Source organism: Labeo rohita, chromosome 5 (genome assembly GCF_022985175.1).
Source record: "Labeo rohita strain BAU-BD-2019 chromosome 5, IGBB_LRoh.1.0, whole genome shotgun sequence".
Classification (NCBI taxonomy): Eukaryota; Metazoa; Chordata; class Actinopteri; order Cypriniformes; family Cyprinidae; genus Labeo; species Labeo rohita.
This window is the reverse complement of record NC_066873.1, coordinates 30,240,327-30,260,973: the sequence shown is the minus strand read 5'-3', so window position 1 is coordinate 30,260,973 and position 20,647 is coordinate 30,240,327. Positions and strand designations below refer to the sequence as shown.

The following is a 20,647-nucleotide window of genomic DNA, read 5'->3' as shown; positions in this document are numbered from 1 at the left end:
TGGCGTATTAGTGTTTTTTTGCATTTACGCAATATACTGGAGCCAAACCTGAGAAAGTAGGAGGAGACTATGCTAATTGTGAATGAAGATGCACAAGCTTTCTGTTTCCGAATTCTGAATTCATTAACATACACATGTTTAACTATAAAACTGGACATTTGCGAAGCGTTTGTGAATCCAGAGGAAGGGTTTTGGAAAGGTGCGTCTTACGCGCAAATTGCTCAGAATTTACTCATGTATTTACTCAAGTTTAATGAAAGAGGCCCATTGACATTTACTCAGCCTTATGTTGTTGCAAACCTGTATCACTTTTTTTCTTTCTTCTGTGAAGTACACACACACACACAGCTAAATAAATAAATAAATAAATAGATAGATATAAATAAATAAAGAGCTGTTTTGATCCATATAATGAAAGTCAATGGGGTCCAAAACATGCGAAAATTATGACTATGGACCAAAAAAAAAAAAAAAAGAACTGATGTATTTTTTAAAATATCTCCAATTGTGTACAACATACAAATGAAAGTCATACAAATATTGTAAGTAACTTTTTTGGTCCATATAATATATGTCAGTGGGGTCTAAAACAACATGCAACCATATTAAATAAAAAAAAAATAGCTCGTTAACGCAGACGATTAATCCAGTTCGCCTCAGCGCCAGGCACTAGTCAAACGAGCACGGAAACGGTACAGGTACCAAGGGAGCTTCCGTAGAACATGTTGTCAGCCCATATGTCAGTAAAAACAAATTTACCTGTCCTGTCAGGCGTTATACTGTGCTCATAGCACACGCGTTTTAATTGCACGTACAAATACAGCAGTATCATTTCATAATAAAGCGCGAATTAAACTACAAGTATGCGTGTCAGATTCGCGTCACATTCAGTAGCGGCAGCTCTTAAAGTAACAGCAGCCAAAATATGCTAATAACCCAGCTGCTGTGATGTCTGTTAAACAAAGAACAAAAGGAAAAAAGAGGAAATCAATAACATTTGTAGCTTTAAGGATTCATCTGTATTTAATTTAGAATTTAGTGTTTGATAACTTTATTCAATTTCTGTATATTTCCTCCTTGTTGAAGGGCACAGGTAAATAATGGGTTTATGTGAAGATTTTTTTTTTTTTCAAGTTTACTTGCATTAGAAGACAAGTTGTTATTTAGTCTAATAATTGTTGAAATGTATAGCTCTCAATTATACTATAATTTTGAATGGCTATAGTCAGTGGTTAAATATTAGGGAAAAAAACTATTTCCTAGAGACATCAGTAGTATTGGTGTCAGTGATACTCACCTTCAGTCATAAAGAAGGTGGCATTAAACAAAAAATTAAAAAAATATTGTGTTTGTTGTTTCTACATTAATTTGAAGATTGAATGTAAAATTATTGCAATATAAAAGTCTATATATATTTCCTTATAAAGTATAAGGAAAAAAAATTGCGATTAATAAGTTTATTTTAATTGATTGACAGGACTACTTTCAGTTTATGGACCAAAAAAGAAAAAACACCCACAAAAGCATAAAAAAAGATAAGAAAGAAAGACATACAGATTTGGAGCAGCATGAGGTTGAGTGAATGATGGCTGGATTTTATTTTTGGAGCGAACTTCCTTTAAACAGAACTGCGACTGACTGTGCACTGACTGTTGTCGTCAAATTTGATAGATTGATTTCAGTTTAATACGCATTCGCTTGTAGTTAAGGGTCAAGTAGGGGACAAAAACGACAGGTCCACATATCATGGATTATGAGCAGGCAATATATCCGTGTACATGCGTGTGCGATTATAGTAGGGGGTTTGGTTCTTGGCAGCCACCAATGCTTTATGAATGATTCAGTGATGAAATGGAAGAGCTCTGTCAGCGTCTGTCTCCTCAAGAGCATGGTGGACAGAAACACAGGAAATCTGGGAAGTACTGCAAGACAAGAATCTCTCTTCAAGTACTTTGTCAACATAAATGAAGTCAGCTATAAGAGGGGCTAGTGAATAATGTAGAGTGTGGACCAGCAATTGGCGATCTGGTCCATTCCAGCACACCTCCACTATGAAAAATTTAAATCCAAGCTGTGAGTGCAAAGATTTATACGGCATCATTTTACCAGCATGCTTGAATGCTGACTCTGTCTCTCACTCACTCGCTCTGTCTGTCCTAGTAGAATGTGTTTGTGGTTTTAAATGGTCATAAACACCCCCTCTGAGAAATGCTCTGTAAGATATGTAAGATAGGCTCATATAGTTGTAAGATAAGATGTAAGATGTAAGATAGGCTCATATAGTATGATATGTGGAGCTCATACTCATGTAGTGTAAAAAATCCCTCAGAGACCCAAACTGAGCAAAAATCTGCAATTTGGTGCAGTTGCTGATATTATAGAAGAAAGAAAACATCATGGGGTAACAATTGCATGGAATTACATAAATACTAACGACTTTAATTTATGGGTAACCTATTCCCTTAAAAGGGTGTGTTGTCCTTTCAAAAGTTAGCAGTATTGATGTGTTGAATCTGAGTGGCAAATTATACACCAACATGATACTGTGTCCATGCAGGGGGCCTTCTTAGCACTTCGGTAATTACAACTCAAACACAAAAAAATACTGAAATGACCTTTTAGAAAGAGAACAAGTTTCCTGTTTTAGAGCGAAACTGTAAATATAAACGAGTTTCCCCAGAGAGCTGCTTAAGCCTCTCTGCAAAGTCGGTCTAGACTGTGTTATCATAAAAATCTTTTTAATGAGATTATGCACTCTGAGTTATGAGACTGAGGCATAGTCTTCATTTAGAGAGAGATTTTGCTTCCAAAACTTTCTGAGAAATATATTCACCTTCTTTTTTTTACTGTTTTAAGGGGTTCAAGCGCATAGTGCTGAAACTCTATTGTAATTGTTAGAGTGGTCACGGATCAGAGATGTAAAACAGACCAAACCGTAAGCCTCAGAGACTTGGTTTATGTTGTTGGAATCCTTAACTCACGCCGGACAAAACGCACGGCTTAGATTCAGTTGTGAGCTAGACAAAATTTTCAGGTATTTTGGATTTTGCAAAACCTACTTTTGCCAACTAGTCCTAGGTTTTTCTCCCGAACGGAACAAAGCCAGGGCTGAAAGATCTCTGGAGAATGAATATCAATAATTAAAATAAATGTAAAAAATATTGAGTTTAGTCTTTATTGTCTTAATCCATTAAGCCACATTATGCCATGTTTTGCGAAGGAAAACACTATATAGCTATATATATGTATCTTAATACATTAAGCCATATCGAGTGTTAATGGTTTTCTACGGGAGGAAAAAGCTTAACGAGAGACTTTGCGCATTGCGTTCAAGTCTTTAACGGAGATATCTTTGCCAAGCTCAATCTGAGGTCGCAGGACTAAAAATCACAGAGCTTGTCCAGTTGGAGCCGAAAAACACAAAAATCAGGGAAAACACAAAAATGGCTATGAAAATCACTGTGCCGGTCTTGGTCCAAAGTACCACAAGGGTCTATAACAGTAGTTCTCAAACCCCGGTCCGCGGGCCACTTGCGGTCCATCATGAATCCAAATGCGGCCCACCGAACACGTTGCAAAATAATTTACAGTTTTACAATTCATTTTTGTTTTTACATTAATTTACAAATGTACTAAAGAAATATAAACTATAATGTTTTTGAATGAAATAATTGTGTTTTTCATAAATTATTTTCAAACATGAGCAATAGGGTCTGGCTGCAGACATGCACCTGCTCTCTCAGACGCCTGCACTTCCGCAAGTGACGTAATTAGCAGTCTAGTTTATTTTTTACATTATTTTATGTATTTATTACTTTTTTTAATCGAATCTCTCAACATTTTACAACAGCAGCCAGGTGGTGAAGACGAGAAAAAAGAAACTAAATTACAATGTCACTTGCAATCGCCTCTCAGCTACCTACCACGTCACTTGCAATCCACACAAATTGTGCATGTTGACAGTGGAGACAAGAAGCTGTATTGGTTAAATGATTAAAACTAATTTAGCATTACATACAGGGTCCTGCAAGTCATCTGTAGGAGATCCGCAAATCCGTGGCCGCAGGATATGCACGAATATGAATGTGAAGCAGAATATGAACGAGAGAATATGAAGTCTCTCGTTAAGCGTGTTCCTCCTGTAGAAAACCATTAACACTTAATATGGCTAAATGTATTAAGATGCAATTAAAAGGTCAAATTTGATATACAGTTTATTAATATAATGTATATGTAGGCTATATAGTGTTTTCCTTCGCAAAACGTGGCATAATGTGGCATAACGGATTAAGATGATAAAGACTAAACTCAATATGCTCCTATGCATTATTAAAACAACTACACACAAGCAGGTGAGCCCAGAATAAACACAACGCCGCGTACATTCACATTTTCCCATAAAGAATAATCTCTACAGCTGTTTTTTATCGCTGTATTTTGTTTATATAGATTTTCTGTGGGAGGAAAACGTCTATTTAACGCATTGCGTTCTGGGCTCGTCTGCTTGCCTATACAGAGTTGGTCCTTTTAATATCACATAATGCCTTTCTTATGGCGCGTTCATATCTGCTGGTATATCGTTTGACAACAGTAAGGTTTATATTGAGTTTAGGCTTTATCATCTTAGTCCGTTTTGCCACATTAAGCGTTTGCCGGGCAAGTATAAAAGTGAAAGTTTGCGCATTCATGGCCATATGCTTGCTTTAAAGTACATTAAATTAATAAACTATATTACAAATTTGATCGTTTAATGGCACTTAATGTATCTTAATACATTAGGCCACATCAAGTGTTAATGGTTTTCTACGGGAGGAAAACGCTTAACGAGAGACTTTGCGCGTTACGTTCATATTCTGCTGTTCTGTGGCCACGGATTAGCGAGTCTTGTTTTAATCTCCTACAGATGACTTGCAGGACCCTGTACGTTATGCTATTAAATTAGTTTTAATCGTTTAACGACCACAGCGTCTTGTCTCCGTTGGCAACACGCACCATTTGTGTGGATTGCAAGTGACGTCGCAGGTAGCTGAGAGTGCAGGTGGTGATTGCGAGTGGCATTGTAATTTAGTTTATTTTTTTCTTGTCTTCACCACCTGGCTACTGTTGTAAAATGTTGAGAGATTCAATTAAAAAAATAAAAAAAATAAAATAAAGTAAAAATAAAATCGACTGCAAGTGACGTCACTTCCGGAAGTGCAGGTGTCTGAGAGAGCAGGCGTCTGAGGGTGCAGGTGCATGTCTGCAGCCAGACCCTTCTCGACATGAGCAGTATTCACGTTGGCCTAATTACAAATTTAACAAACAGTTCAGTCATGATCAGCAGCCATTAGTTTGATAAAATTAAGCATCAAAATGAACAAATTTGTTATTAAGGGAGAAAAAAAACGAAATGTGGAAAATGCCAACAAAGGAATACATACAAACAAGGAAAGTCGAAGTATCAACAGTGAAAGTATAAGAGTGCTGACTTTCGGCATCAACTTTCGGTTTGCCCCGCCACTCACTTAAAAGATGAATTGATAGATGTTCAGGCAAAAGGAAACGCCCATACTACGCAGCAGTTATACTCAGATTAAGTTTGAAAGTGCTTTCCATATTTGGATCAACATAGACTACATTTATGAACACACATTTTCTGCAGTGTCGCGCATCAAGCCACACTTCCACGCGCATCTTACAGACAGCATTTTACAATCGCAACTTCATTGTGCTGTTACTCCTTTTGAGGCGAATTTCACAAAATTTCACAAAATTGTAAATGATATGCGGCCCGCGAGACTTGCACTTGGAACATAGTGCGGCCCAGTGGTAAAAAAGGTTGAGAACCACTGGTCTATAAGGACATTTGCGTATCTCCAAAAACATGGCCGTCATTGGCAGATGAAATTTGAGCACTTATTAGACATGGTTATCGGAGGCCGTTTGGAACAAAACTTGGTGGGCCTGTTTGACTCACGGCCCCAAAGGTCTGTGAGACATTTGAAAGAAATCAGCCACCCGAGGGGCGGTATCATGTTTTCAAGAACGTAAACGATTGTACATTGCGTGGTTTTACGCACAAACACGCGATATTCATATTCATATGATAGAACTCCTTATTCCGGACAACTTTGCCTCTGTCAATCAAATCGTTTGTTAAATGATTGAGAAGATGTAATAAAAAACTACTTTTGTGAACTAGTCCTAGGTTTTTCGTACAATATGGAAAAAAATACTGCAGTATAATTCTTTGGTCTCTCTAGGTCAGTAATTATCAAAAATTTGAAATTGACCCTTTGGGAAGCTATAACACGGTTGTTTAGAAAAGGGGCCTGTTCGGGACCACAGCTGGCACTATAACAGTCATAACCGTTAAAAAACATTATATTTTTATGGTAAATTACCTGGTTTTACCAAAAATACTTTTTAAATCAGTGACTTAGATGATTACAAGCTTGCTAGATAATGTCCTTTTCATATGTGCTTAAATGCCTTAAAGTGCTTGTTATTGACTTGGAATGTGAGAAAAGAAAAATTACAAATAAGATCTCTTTAGTATATTATTGGTATAAATGGAGATTTAAATCTTCTTCATGTGGATCTCCTCATCTAAAGGATTAGACAGACTCTTCGGATTTGTCAAAAACTGGCCTTTGCAGTCAAAAGCCAGATATTTCATCATGAGCTCAAATGAAATTCATCCAAGGCCAAATGATCTGAGCTGATTCATATTTATAGCTCTATACACTTACTGCATGACAATCATCATCCAATTTTTTTTCGTGAGGAATTTTTGGAGTAACATCTGGGACAAGTTGGTGTATCAGTGAATTCTCTTCCTTATGCTTTTTTACCTTTTTCCTAATAACCTTTAATATGCTACAGGAATTTATATATTCAAAGAGCTGAATAGCTAAGTGCTCAAAATAGCTAAGTGCTCACTTCATGTGTTTCTACCTGTTTTCTGTATTTTTTCCCCTCCCCTCTCTCTCCTGTACTGTTCCAGCCACCATGAAAGTGAGTGATGATCCTCATGATCTAACAAGCCAATTACAGGCCCGTTGGAGCTGGGTGGTATCCTGTCTCTATGTGTTTAGCTGTGATAAGGCTGATCTGGGAAGCATGGTAATGTGGTTGTGTATTTAGGAGAGGAGAGGATGAAAGGAACAACCCTGTGTGGTTGAATTTACTTCTGCATGATTGACCAACACCATAATGGTCATAGAAGTGTTTGCCTTTTTTTCCTCTGTGTTTGCCAAGTCTTGGTTTAATTCTTTATGTGTGTGTGTTTACCCTTTACGTTTAGAGTTACTTTTAGAGTTGATGAGAATAAGAAAACAATGAGTCTGTGGAAAAATAAATAATTTGTGGACTGATACTGCAGGCATTAATTTAACAGAAATGACCTGGACCACTGATAATTCTTTCCATTACAAAAGTCTATACTGCATAATACTGCTGATTTGTAGTACCAAGGCTATTTATTTTGCATATTTTTAGATGTGCATAGATTTATTATTTCTGATATATTGGCGTGTGAAATGCCATGTTAACTCTTAAATGTTTTCAGTGTTTATTTATTATAATAAATATTGGAATTAAATTATTAATCACACTTTATATATCTATCTATCTATATATATATATCTATCTAGATTCTCAGTGGGTACGGAAAGTATTCAGACCCCCTTAAATTTTTCACTCTTTGTTATATTGCAGCCATTTGCTAAAATCATTTAAGTTCTTTTTTTTTTTCCTCATTAATGTACACACAGCACCCCATACTGACAGAAAAACACAGAATTGTTGACATTTTTGCAGATTTATTAAAAAAGAAAAACTGAAATATCACATGGTCCTAAGTATTCAGACCCTTTGCTGTGACACTCATATATTTAACTCAGGTGCTGTCCATTTCTTCTGATCATCCTTGAGATGGTTCTACACCTTCATTTGAGTCCAGCTGTGTTTGATTATACTGATTGGACTTGATTAGGAAAGCCACACACCTGTCTATATAAGACCTTACAGCTCACAGTGCATGTCAGAGCAAATGAGAATCATGAGGTCAAAGGAACTGCCTGAAGAGCTCAGAGACAGAACTGTGGCAAGGCACAGATCTGGCCAAGGTTACAAAAAACTTTCTGCTGCACTTAAGGTTCCTAAGAGCACAGTGGCCTCCATAATCCTTAAATGGAAGATGTTTGGGATGACCAGAACCCTTCCTAGAGCTGGCCGTCCGGCCAAACTGAGCTATCGGGGGAGAAGAGCCTTGGTGAGAGAGGTAAAGAAGAACCCAAAGATCATTGTGGCTGAGAAAGTTGTAGAAAGTCAACCATCACTGCAGCCATCCACCAGTCGGGGCTTTATGGGAGAGTGGGCCGACGGAAGCCTCTCCTCAGTGCAAGACACATGAAAGCCCGCATGGAGTTTGCTAAAAAACACCTGAAGGACTCCAAGATGGTGAGAAATAAGATTCTCTTGTCTGATGAGACCAAGATAAAACTTTTTGGCCTTAATTCTAAGTGGTATGTGTGGAGAAAACCAGGCACTGCTCATCACCTGTCCAATACAATCACAACAGTGAAGCATGGTGGTGGCAGCATCATGCTGTGGGGGTGTTTTTCAGCTGCAGGGACAGGGCGACTGGTTGCAATCGAGGGAAAGATGAATGCGGCCAAGTACAGGGATATCCTGGACGAAAACCTTCTCCAGAGTGCTCAAGACCTCAGACTGGGCCGAAGGTTTACCTTCCAACAAGACAATTACCCTAAGCACACAGCTAAAATAACGAAGGAGTGGCTTCACAACAACTCCGTGACTGAATGGCCCAGCCAGAGCCCTGACTTAAACCCAATTGAGCATCTCTGGAGAGACCTAAAAATGGCTGTCTACCAACGTTTACCATCCAACCTGACAGAACTGGAGAGGATCTGCAAGCAGGAATGGCTGAGGATTCCCAAATCCAGGTGTGAAAAACTTGTTGCATCTTTCCCAAAAAGACTCATGGTTGTATTAGATCAAAAGGGTGCTTCTACTAAATACTGAGCAAAGGGTCTGAATACTTAGGACCGTGTGATATTTCAGTTTTTCTTTTTAAATAAATCTGCAAAAATGTAAACAATTCTGTGTTTTTCTGTCAGTATGGTGTGCTGTGTGAGGAAAAAAAAAAGAACTGAAATGATTTTAGCAAATTGCTGCAGTGAAAAATTTAAGGGGGTCTGAATGGAACATGGAACATGATCCTTACTTACTATGGAACATGGAACATGATCCTTACTTAATATCCTAATACTTTTTGGCATAAAAGAATAATCGAGAATTTTGACCCATAAAATGTATTGTTGGCTATTGCTACAAATACAGTGGCTTGCAAAAGTATTCGGCCCCCTTGAACTTTTCCACATTTTGTCACATTACAGCCACAAACATGAATCAATTTTATTGGAATTCCACGTGAAAGACCAATACAAAGTGGTGTACACGTGAGAAGTGGAACGAAAATCATACATGATTCCAAACATTTTTAACAAATAAAGAACTGAAAAGTGGGGTGTGCGTAATTATTCAGCCCCCTGAGTCAATACTTTGTAGTACCACCTTTTGCTGCAATTACAGCTGCCAGTCTTTTAGGGTATGTCTCTACCAGCTTTGCACATCTAGAGACTGAAATTCTTGCCCATTCTTCTTTGCAAAACAGCTCCAGCTCAGTCACATTAGATGGACAGCGTTTGTGAACAGCAGTTTTTAGATCTTGCCACAGATTCTCGATTGGATTTAGATCTGGACTTTGACTGGGCCATTCTAACACATGGATATGTTTTGTTTTAAACCATTCCATTGTTGCCCTGGCTTTATGTTTAGGGTCGTTGTCCTGCTGGAAGGTGAACCTCCGCCCCAGTCTCAAGTCTTTTGCAGACTCCAAGAGGTTTTCTTCCAAGATTGCCCTGTATTTGGCTCCATCCATCTTCCCATCAACTCCGACCAGCTTCCCTGTCCCTGCTGAAGAGAAGCACCCCCAGAGCATGATGCTGCCACCACCATATTTGACAGTGGGGATGGTGTGTTCAGAGTGATGTGCAGTGTTAGTTTTCCGCCACACATAGCGTTCTGCATTTTGGCCAAAAAGTTCCATTTTGGTCTCATCTGACCAGAGCACCTTCTTCCACATGTTTGCTGTGTCCCCCACATGGCTTGTGGCAAACTGCAAATGGGACTTCTTATGGTTTTCTTTTAACAATGGCTTTCTTCTTGCCACTCTTGCATAAAGGCCAACTTTGTGCAGTGCACGACTAATAGTTGTCCTATGCACAGATTCCCCCACCTGAGCTGTAGATCTCTGCAGCTCGTCCAGAGTCACCATGGGCCTCTTGGCTGCATTTCTGATCAGCGCTCTCCTTGTTCGGCCTGTGAGTTTAGGTGGACGGCCTTGTCTTGGTAGGTTTACAGTTGTGCCATACTCCTTCCATTTCTGAATGATCGCTTGAACAGTGCTCCGTGGGATGTTCAAGGCTTGGGAAATCTTTTTGTAGCCTAAGCCTGCTTTAAATTTCTCTATAACTTTTTCCCTGACCTGTCTGGTGTGTTCTTTGGACTTCATGGTGTTGTTGCTCCCAATATTCTCTTAGACAACCTCTGAGGCCGTCACAGGGCAGCTGTATTTGTACTGACATTAGATTACACACAGGTGCACTCTATTTAGTCATTAGCACTCATCAGGCAATGTCTATGGGCAACTGACTGCACTCAGACCAAAGGGGGCTGAATAATTACGCACACCCCACTTTTCAGTTCTTTATTTGTTAAAAATGTTTGGAATCATGTATGATTTTCGTTCCACTTCTCACGTGTACACCACTTTGTATTGGTCTTTCACGTGGAATTCCAATAAAATTGATTCATGTTTGTGGCTGTAATGTGACAAAATGTGGAAAAGTTCAAGGGGGCCGAATACTTTTGCAAGCCACTGTATACCCGTGCTACTTAAGACTGGTTTTGTGGTCCAGGGTCACACACACATATATTTGGCATACAGGTCAAAGGGAATTGCAAAATTTAGATTTTTTTTGCAGCATAGTTTATACCGTATTCATATCAAAACAGGAGTAAAACAATGTATACTTAGTAATGTCATAAAAGAGCAAGACACTGTATTGAAACTGTCTCTGTACCAAAATGTAAGGCACAATTACAGATATAATTTAAATAGCTTGAAATACACTGCTGATAAGCAGGGCTTGTTATCCAAAGCATAATTAAAAAAGGTTTAGTAGAATAGAAACTGACCTCTTACAGGGATATTGTTAAGTTAATTAATAGTGATTTCTATTGCATCTGTTGTGACATCGAAAAGGGTTAGGGGTCAGATCCGTGATTCCACAGTCCTGGGGTTTCTGCAGTTGAGTACTTAAGCTTATAGCATTAGAATCACAGCTCACTGTAGCATTACAGCAGTTTACTCACCCTGAGAACTTGGCAGCCCTTGAATTACTTGAAAAATTGGACCATTTTCCACAAAAGCAGACACTTTGTGTTGCCCACACTCTCCAGCTCATTGTCTCTTATTCTCAAGACTAGAGTAAGCCCTTTCTGCCAAGTTCTTGCAAGGGTCCCCAAGCAAGATTCTGTTGCCATAAATAAACCACAGTATCTCGGTTAATTTTCATCTAATATGGATCTCATTTCACATTCAAAGAGATTATCCAATCATAGAACATGTCTTTTGCACATGGAAATCCTAAAGGTACAGTGTAGCAAAAACAGTGTGTTTATTTCTAAATGGAAGGAAAGGTGGACAGTGGTTATCTGGAACTTTTTGTCGGGTCCTATGAATTCTGCGATGCGGAAAACATGAACGAAATCACGGAATCCGGTCATAAAAACTTTAATTTTTTTTTGACGTTCACTGTGTTTTCAGCCTCTCAATATATGAGTACTTGAACACACAAACAATCTCTAGAATTGCTCTGAGAGTTACTTTATAAGAATTTTACCATTTCTTGTGAGAAAACCTATCATCATATGATATACAAACAGAAACTCAAAGGACTTCACAGCAAACCATCAAAATAAAAGTTTGGTTTAACTTAAAGAAACTGTGACAGAAATATATTACTGAACATAATGATAGTCATAATAAATTATTATTTTTTTAAAATATAAAATCAATTATTTAGAGATGCTTTTGATTATTAATATTTAATGTAACCATTAAAATGAAATGGAAAATGTGGTAAAAATAAAACAGAATTTGAGGAAAAAAATTAATAAAACATTGCATAGGGCCATTAACATTGGTTAAATTTGTAATAAATTGCTGTTAAATTGTGTAAGTTTCATGACTTCAATTAATTAGGCATGCTTTTTGATTAATAAAATTTCATTTAATCATTAAAACAGATTTAAAATAAAAAATGTAATCCAGAAAAAATGAAAACAGGAAAAAAGAGAATTTGGAAAAATAAATAAATAAATACAACAGAATTTGAAAAAATAAAGCTACTCAGCAAGAACCTTTGATTCAATAAATACAGCTATCAAGCATATGAATTAATTTTAATTATGTGAATTAATTTACACAAACACATTCTAGAGTTGAAACTGCAGTGTTTCGTTTAACCGAAGATCCATTTGAATTGTTTTACACTCATATACCAAAAATGGAAACTAAAGCGGTTGCAGAAATTTAGATTTACCTCTTTGTGCTATCAAAGGTTGGTGTCAAAAGCATTTTCAAAGCTACTGTAGGTGTGTCTGCTTGTGTCGGTCTTGTCGTTGTGTTGTGTTGTGCGTGTGTGGGTTTGATTGAATTCACAGTCAGTGAGGCGGCGTTATATTTCTGCTCCCTGAGGGCCGTCTATCAGAGCTGTTTAATCTTAGTAATTACTTTGCTGAAATATGAAGCAGTTTCAACAGCCTCTTCTCCACCATACACACACTTCACAGGTAAAAAACCTCCTCTAACATCACCAGCAACACTGATCCAAACATTTTCTAATACCTTGTTTTACTGAGTTCAAAACATTTTTGAACTCTGACCGGCTCTGACCTCCCGTCCCGCTTTTATGCACAACAGCCGCAAAGCCCCCCGTGTTTGCGATAACAGCGAGGTCTTCACTTCGACTGATCTCTTCCTGTCAAAAGGACCTTAATCAGGCAGAATGGAGGCACTAATGAAATCATGGGATCCTCTTGAGACTGTGGAAACTCCTCTGTCAGCCCTGCCACTGTTAGCCACGCTGTAATTGAAACAAATGTGCCAATTAGGCCATTCATTTCTCACATCGTCTGCCACACGTTTACCCAGCTAATTTGTATTTGTCCCCTACCTTTCCTCCTCTCACTCCCTCTCTACTTCTATCCTGTTTGTCGTTCTCTTTTTCTCCTTCTCTTCTTCATGTCTGTGCACTGCACCTTTTCAAAGGCTGAGGAAAAGTGGTGCTCTAGAATGCAGAGCATGGAAAATGTCTCAACAGAGAGGTCTGCTTTCACTGTGTGCTAATTGCCTATTTTAACTCCCAAGTTTCTCTGAAAACTTGTAAATACATTAGATGATAGATGTGCGCATCACGTCCATGCACAAGTAGTATTACTCCCTACTAAAAAACAGCGTGAATTGTGTGATGTGTTGGTTTTAGCTGGTTTAAACTGGTTAGCCAGTTGTCTTCACAGTCTGACTGACTGTAAAGTGCACAAAATCCCTTTTAAATCTACTGCCAAAACTTGACCCCCAAAAAACTGTATTAATATTTTTAAGTTTTACAGATTCAATTTTTCCCAAAAAAAAAAAAAAAATTAAACCTTGAAGGATTAGTTTACTTCCAGAATAAAAAAATCCTGATAACTGATTCACCCCCATGTCATCCAAGATGTTTGTCTTTCTTCAGTTGCAAAGAAGTTTTTTTTTTTTTTTTTTTGAGGAAAACATTACAAGTTTTTCTCTATATAGTGGACTTCAGTGGAGATCAATGGGTTAAAGGTCCAAATTGCTGTTTCATTTCAGCTTCAAAGGGCTCTACACAATCATCTGAAGAATAAGGGTCTTATCTAGCAAAACGAACAGTCATTTTCTTAAAAAAATTAAAATGTACATCATTTTTAACCACAAAAAAGTATCCTTTTGTCACTGATGACCTTTCCAGCGTGATTCCGAAATGTGTGAGGTCAAGCATTTGTGGTTAAAAAGTATTTATTTATTTTTATTTTTTTTTTTTTTAGAAAATGGACGATTGTTTTGATAGATAAGATGTTATTCCTCTGCTGGGATCGTGTAGAGCCCTTTGAAGCTGCATTAAAACTGTAAATTAGACCTTCAGCCCATTGATCCCCATTGAAGTCCACTATATGGAGAAAAATCTTGGAATGTGTTCAAAAAAATGTATTTGCGACTGATGAAAGAAAGACATCTTGGATGACGTGAGGGTGAGTAAATTTTAAATTTTTATTATGGAAGTGAACTAATTGTTTAACTGAAATGATAATATACCAAATGACTAAAATATTTTTTTCTCTATAATATGTTGACAACTGGCTGAAAAACACAGGTAATGAAAAGAAATTCAAATGGTAAATTAAAGCTTATCACAAGTAGCTTTTCCACAAGCTGAGGTAAACACTAAAATAAAGAAGGTGCATGTTTGCATAGACACAAATAATGCAGTAAAGATTCATTTAACAACATAAGATATAATATAAAACCCTAATGTACAAAACTGATAAAAAAAGCAGTTAAAAACAATTTCTATGAAATATCATTAAATGTGAAAATACTGGGAATGTCAATTATAAAATGGCTTTGCTCTTTTTCACAAAATATATATATATATATACATATTATGAATATATACATTAGATCGACTTTAGACTGCCAACTGTGTTTTTGCAGCTTTAAAGTGCAGGATCATAAACTATGTTATGAGCTATGAACATGAGGGCTAATGTGATTCTGAGAAATAATATGTGAACAGAGCAAACTTTAAAATGCTGTGATGAAAGTAGAGGAAGAGAGGGTAAAGAGGGCATCACTGCTGCTACTGCTCAGAATAAATGTACAAACAGCCCAAAAATAAATAACGGTTTTCATTGTTGTGTGGGATACAAACTATTTCTTTGTTGAATATTTATTTTGCTATTTAAAGCTTTGGTTATTACATGCTTCTCTTTTTGTCAGGTGGAGTGGTTGAAAAATGAAGAATTGGTTAGCTCCCTTGAAGACGATAACATTGACACTCGTGCTGACCACAATCTGATCATCAATGAAGCCAGGCTCTCCGACTCCGGCAACTACACCTGCCTCGCCAGTAACGTGGTTGCAAAAAGACGCAGTGCAACAGCTACTGTAGTCGTGTTTGGTAAGATGACACTGATATGCTTCACTGACTTGTGCTGTCTCTTCATCTTTGCTAAAAATACTGCTAAAAGGCACTCTGCTTGCAACAGGGTTGTGAACTCATTAATTATCACATTTTACCTGTTAAATTATTAATTGGTATACCTCTTTATGATCATTTTCACTTTTGGGTGTATTAGTATTATTTACTCAACCACATGACTTCAGTCTGTAATTGGTTTTTTTTTTTTTTTTTTTTTTTTCATGGCAGTACAATCAGTGTCAGAGTCAGTGGTTTAGAACAACAATAAAAGTTTTAATTTTTAAAAATGTTTTTGAAAAGTCGGTCCAACTTTATGTTAGGTGGCCTTAAGTACTATGTACTTACATTGCAAATAAGTAAGTACTAATAATAACTTATTAGTACTTACAATATACTTACGGTGTTCATATTGTATTGCAAAACTATTTTGCTGCTATTAAGGTGGGATACAGGTAAGGTTAGTGACAGGTTTGGTGGTATAGGAGGTTTAAGGGTGGGTTAAGGTGTAAGGGATGGGTCAACAGTGTAACTATAAATGTAATTATAAAAATTAATTACGGATGTAGTTACATGCGGGTATTTTTTTTAAATATATAAGTACAATGTAAAACATGTATGTACACAATAAGTGCATTGTATCAAATGATTAATTTAAATGTAAGTACATAGTAGTTTAGGCCATCTAATATAAAGTGGGACTGAAAAGTCTCTTTGAAAAATCGTACCCCAGATTTTTAAAATAAAACTGTATACTGAAAATTCAGCTTTGCCATCACAGGAATAAATAATGCATTTAAATTATTAGGGATGCACTGAAATGAGAAATCGAAACCAGAAATTCTGGATGCACTGGCCAATAACCAAAGGCAAAAAGGAAAATGCTTTGTAGTAAATATTTATTATTGTATTAAATAACAAAGTATTTTTGTAAGACTTTAATTTAACTCAATAATTTTAATGATGCTGAATTTTAAAAAGACGAGCTAATAAAATAACCACACTTTTACTGAAAGTATCACCATAAAATTGGACAGAAAATGCATTAATATTAAATTATTATTAAATATCAATATATTATTTTTTATTCAGTTCTATGCAACCAACAGAATCAGATAGAACAGTTTTTTCTTTTCTTTTTCTTTTATTTATTTATTTTTTTAATTAATTAATTTATTTTTTCTAATTATCCAAATAATGTGTAGTCCTACAAAACTTATTATCAAAGTATGTGAGCAGAGCATAGTGGGGAGCAGATCAGTGAACGAAAACATCATTTTACCAGCGTTGCTATGTTATAGCACAGTAGCGCTATTGCCGTTTTTCTTTTTCGCAGCTGAAATTTCAGTGCATCCCTGAAAATTGTTAATAATTATTAACAATTTTAAATTTCTATAATATTTCACAGTATTACTGTTTTTATTAGATTTTTCACCAAATAAATGCAGCTTTGGTGAGCATAAGACTTTTTACAAAAACATTTTTAAAAAATCCCTAATGATTCCAATATTTGACTGGTAGTCTTTAGCTGTATTTTATTATTTGCATTTATCATTTTCCCTGTTACGTAACCTTATTGGAACAAATTGTTACTAACATTGGTGTTAAATTATTGGCAGTATTACGGGTTGCGCAGCTAAGACGTATGTCAAACCAAGATGTAAGAGAAGATTTTCCTTGAGCCTATTAGTCATCCTGACCTCTGAGTGTTTTTGTGGCAGGGTGAGGGAAAGGTTGTCTCTCAAGTTCAGTTGTTGTCTTATTCAGCGGAAGATCTCTTTCTCTCTGCAGTGAACGGTGGATGGTCTCTCTGGACAGAGTGGTCTCCGTGTAGCGTGAACTGTGGGAGAGGAGTTCAGAAGCGATCTCGGACCTGCACTAACCCTGCTCCTCTGAACGGAGGAGCGTTTTGTGAGGGCATGTCTGTGCAGAAGATCACCTGCAATGCACTCTGCCCAGGTGAGTTCCTCATCAACCCCTATACAACCCTCAGGTGCAGCTTGTCCTCCAGCATCTAAAGTTACAGTAGTATTTAGTGTCAGTGTAGCACCTAAAAGCCATGTTTTACATTCATAATACACCAGACATTGTAGTACATTCTGTAATAAATCAGTGTAAGGGTATTATTATGGGTATTACTGAGGCTTTACTTCATGTATGTAAATGAGACCTTTTGTTCTCCTGTGAGAATGAAGAAATAATCTCTAGTTAGTATAATTTTATTAGAGGAGTTATGCATGTGTTCTCATCCTCGTGATATTTAAATCAATTTGTGAACCCATCTTTTTGATCTGACCACACACGATTACTGCTGGTTTGCATAATAAATTTGAATCTTTTCATTTTATTTAATAATTTGTTCACAATTAAGCTTCAAATGAGTGAAACGTTTAATTTGTTTAGTTCTTAATTAATCATGCATTGAGTTTATATATGGTATGTAATGAAAATTAAGAAACAAAGTAATTTTTATAGAAATTAAATAGGAAAACGTGTTCATAGCATTCTCAGTTGGCTTTTAGGTTGGGGTTGAGAAAATTAATTCCTTTGATTAAAAATCCTGTCAGTTTTTAGTAGAGAATGAAATTGTTTTCACTATAGGTCAGTTATTTATCAAATGTTAATTAAATGACACAATATACCATGTTGATTAATTGTTTATAATTAAATTCTTAATTTCTAAAACCTCTAAAGCATCTGTCCAATTAAGCAGTTAAATCTCACAGTATTTATTTTCTTCTCATATTGTGGAAATGCATCAGTATAAGCAGCAAAACATTATAAGCAGCATAAGTGCCTTTGCATATTCAGCTTGACAGTGTTACACAACCATACAAATGTTTGATGTTTTTAAACTATCTTGCACTCATCAAATATGTACTTATTAGTGCTGTCAAATTTGGTGTGTTAATGCAGGTGATTAATTTTTCCAGTTTAATGGCGTTAAAAATATTTAATGCAGGGGCGGAGCTAGGATTGGCCGCTCCACTCACAACTGCTGCTTCTGTCTCTTTTTCTTGACAAGAATTGTATTTATTTAGACGCAGAATGTCTTTACTATCACATCAAACAGTGTGATGTGACAAAACATCAAATGAGTTTGGAAACTGTACAGACGACAAGGCAGCTTCAGTAAAACGTCACTGAACTGAGGTCATATAAGATGCTATCATTCATGTCATATGTCAGCAAAAACTAATTTTCCTGTCCTGTAAGTCGTTATACTTTTCAGTTGCACGCACAAATACGGCAGTACATTCTGTAGCCTGTATCATTTCATTTCGGTTCTTAAAGGAGAAGTCCACTTCCAGAACAACAATTTACAAATAATTTACTCACCCCTTTGTCTTCAAGATGTTCATGTCTTTCTGTCTTCAGTTGTAAAGAAATTATGGTTTTTAAGGAAAGCATTTTAGTATTTTTCTCCATATAATGGACTTCAATGGTGCCCCCAATTTTGAACTTCCAAAATGCAGTTTAAATGCAGCTTCAGAGGACTCTAAATGATCCCAGCAGAGGAAGAAGCAGCTTATCTAGCGAAACGATTGGTAATTTTTTTTTTCGAAAAATTTAAATTTGTATACAAAAGCTCATGTAACACTAGCTCTGGGATGCGTGTTCACAACGCTATGTACTACAGAGTCATGTTGAAAGGTCACGCGTGACGTAGGCAGAACTACAGACCCAGTGTTTACAAAGTGAACGTGCAAATACTACTGAAGTGCAATTAAGTCAAACGCTGTTTACAAACAAAAAGGTACAACGATGTCGGATGATTCTGAATTTGTAGGAGAAAATGAGATAAAGTTTTCCGCCATACCCAACCTTTTTGAGCCGGGGTACACAGACGATGAACTTAGAGAGAGGAGACTGCTGCGGCGACACAAGTTTCTCAAGCCTCGGGCAGACCACGTTTAAACAAGACATAGTGGTGCATGTGTGGAAAATGTCAACCATTGCCAACAAAGCGGGAATCTCAATGCTGTCAAGAATGGACCGTATCTATTCCACTGTCCACTGTGGTAAGTCATGCGTGAACTTTCGATGTGATTCTGTAGTACGTAGCGTTGTGAACACGCATCCCAGAGCTAGTGCTACACAAGCTTTTGTGCTTAAAACGTATACAAATTAAATTTTTTTGAAAAAAAAACAAAAAAAAGACAGATCATTTCGCTAGATAAGACCCTTCTTCCTCGGCTGGGATCGTTTAGAGTCCTTTGAAGCTGCATTTAAACTACATTTTGGAAGTTTAAAATTGGGGGCAGAATTGAAGTCCATTATATGGAGAAAAATCCTGAAATGCTTTCCTTAAAATCCATAATTTCTTATGGAAGACAGAAAGACATGAACATCTTGGATGACAAGGGGGTGAGTAAATTATTTGTAAATTGTTGTTCTGGAAGTGGACTTCTCCTTTAATCCTGTTTCTCGCACCCCCTGCTCTGCATACACTCTGCATCTCTTTGTCTCTCTCTCTCTCTCTCTTTCTCTCTCTCTCTCTCTCCCTCTCTCTCACACACACCCTGCTGAGCCCTCCTGCCCCTTTGAGCTCCGACTAAACTGCCCTTTCGGTCCGGTCTAGGTGCGCCGGTTTCGCGATTTCTGCCGAGGGGCTCTGTGTAGAAATGCTGCTACATCTGAAAGCATGTGAAAATACCACATTTAATGTTTTTTACACCAAATTCTCACTTCATAATGCCAGTCGAGTGATTGAAATAAATCCTTCTGTGAGATGAGGTGGCTTTTTAGACAGAATAAGGGATGCTTAGTATTCATTTCTAAGCAGTGATAAAGGCATTGCGTTATTATATACTGTACTATACGGAAAATTATAATAAGAAGAACTCAGATAAATCATACATTGTCGTAGTTGTGTGTTTATAAGTCATGTTGAATCAATGAAAGAAGTCAAATCTTCTGTTTATTCAGCTGCAGCAATCGTGTCTTCTTCAGGCGTATCTGGAGTTTCTGCACGAGAGTGCCCTCTGGCCTTCGGATGGAGATTTACTGCTGATCACAGAACCGTGTTTCACTGAAAGATACACATGACAGTCGCAGCTTTTGATTAATCGCAATTGCGATTTCATTTCGATTTATCGTGCAGCCCTAGTAGCATTTACAAATCACAGTGTATCTAAAAGTATGAGTCAACAACAAACAAAGAAACATTTGCGCATTTCTGAGGCTTCACAAAACCAAGAAATCTTCCTATCATTTATCGGAGAAGGGACAGAGCAGTGTAGAATAAAGGTAAATTATGTGAGAAATTATGTATTTAAAAAAACAAAAAAACAAAAAAA

The 20,647-nt window shown here is 36.9% G+C and overlaps 1 protein-coding gene across 2 annotated transcripts in view; it reads left to right on the top strand.

Moving 5' to 3' along the window:
- The window catches only part of unc5db (unc-5 netrin receptor Db), a 167,671-nt gene that overhangs the window by 110,158 nt on the left and 36,866 nt on the right, over window positions 1-20,647 (top strand). For both annotated transcript variants that reach the window (XM_051110440.1, XM_051110439.1), the window contains exons 5-6: window positions 15,149-15,329; window positions 17,139-17,306. In XM_051110440.1, the coding sequence (XP_050966397.1) occupies window positions 15,149-15,329; window positions 17,139-17,306 (349 nt within the window). The remainder of the gene's footprint in view (window positions 1-15,148; window positions 15,330-17,138; window positions 17,307-20,647) is intronic.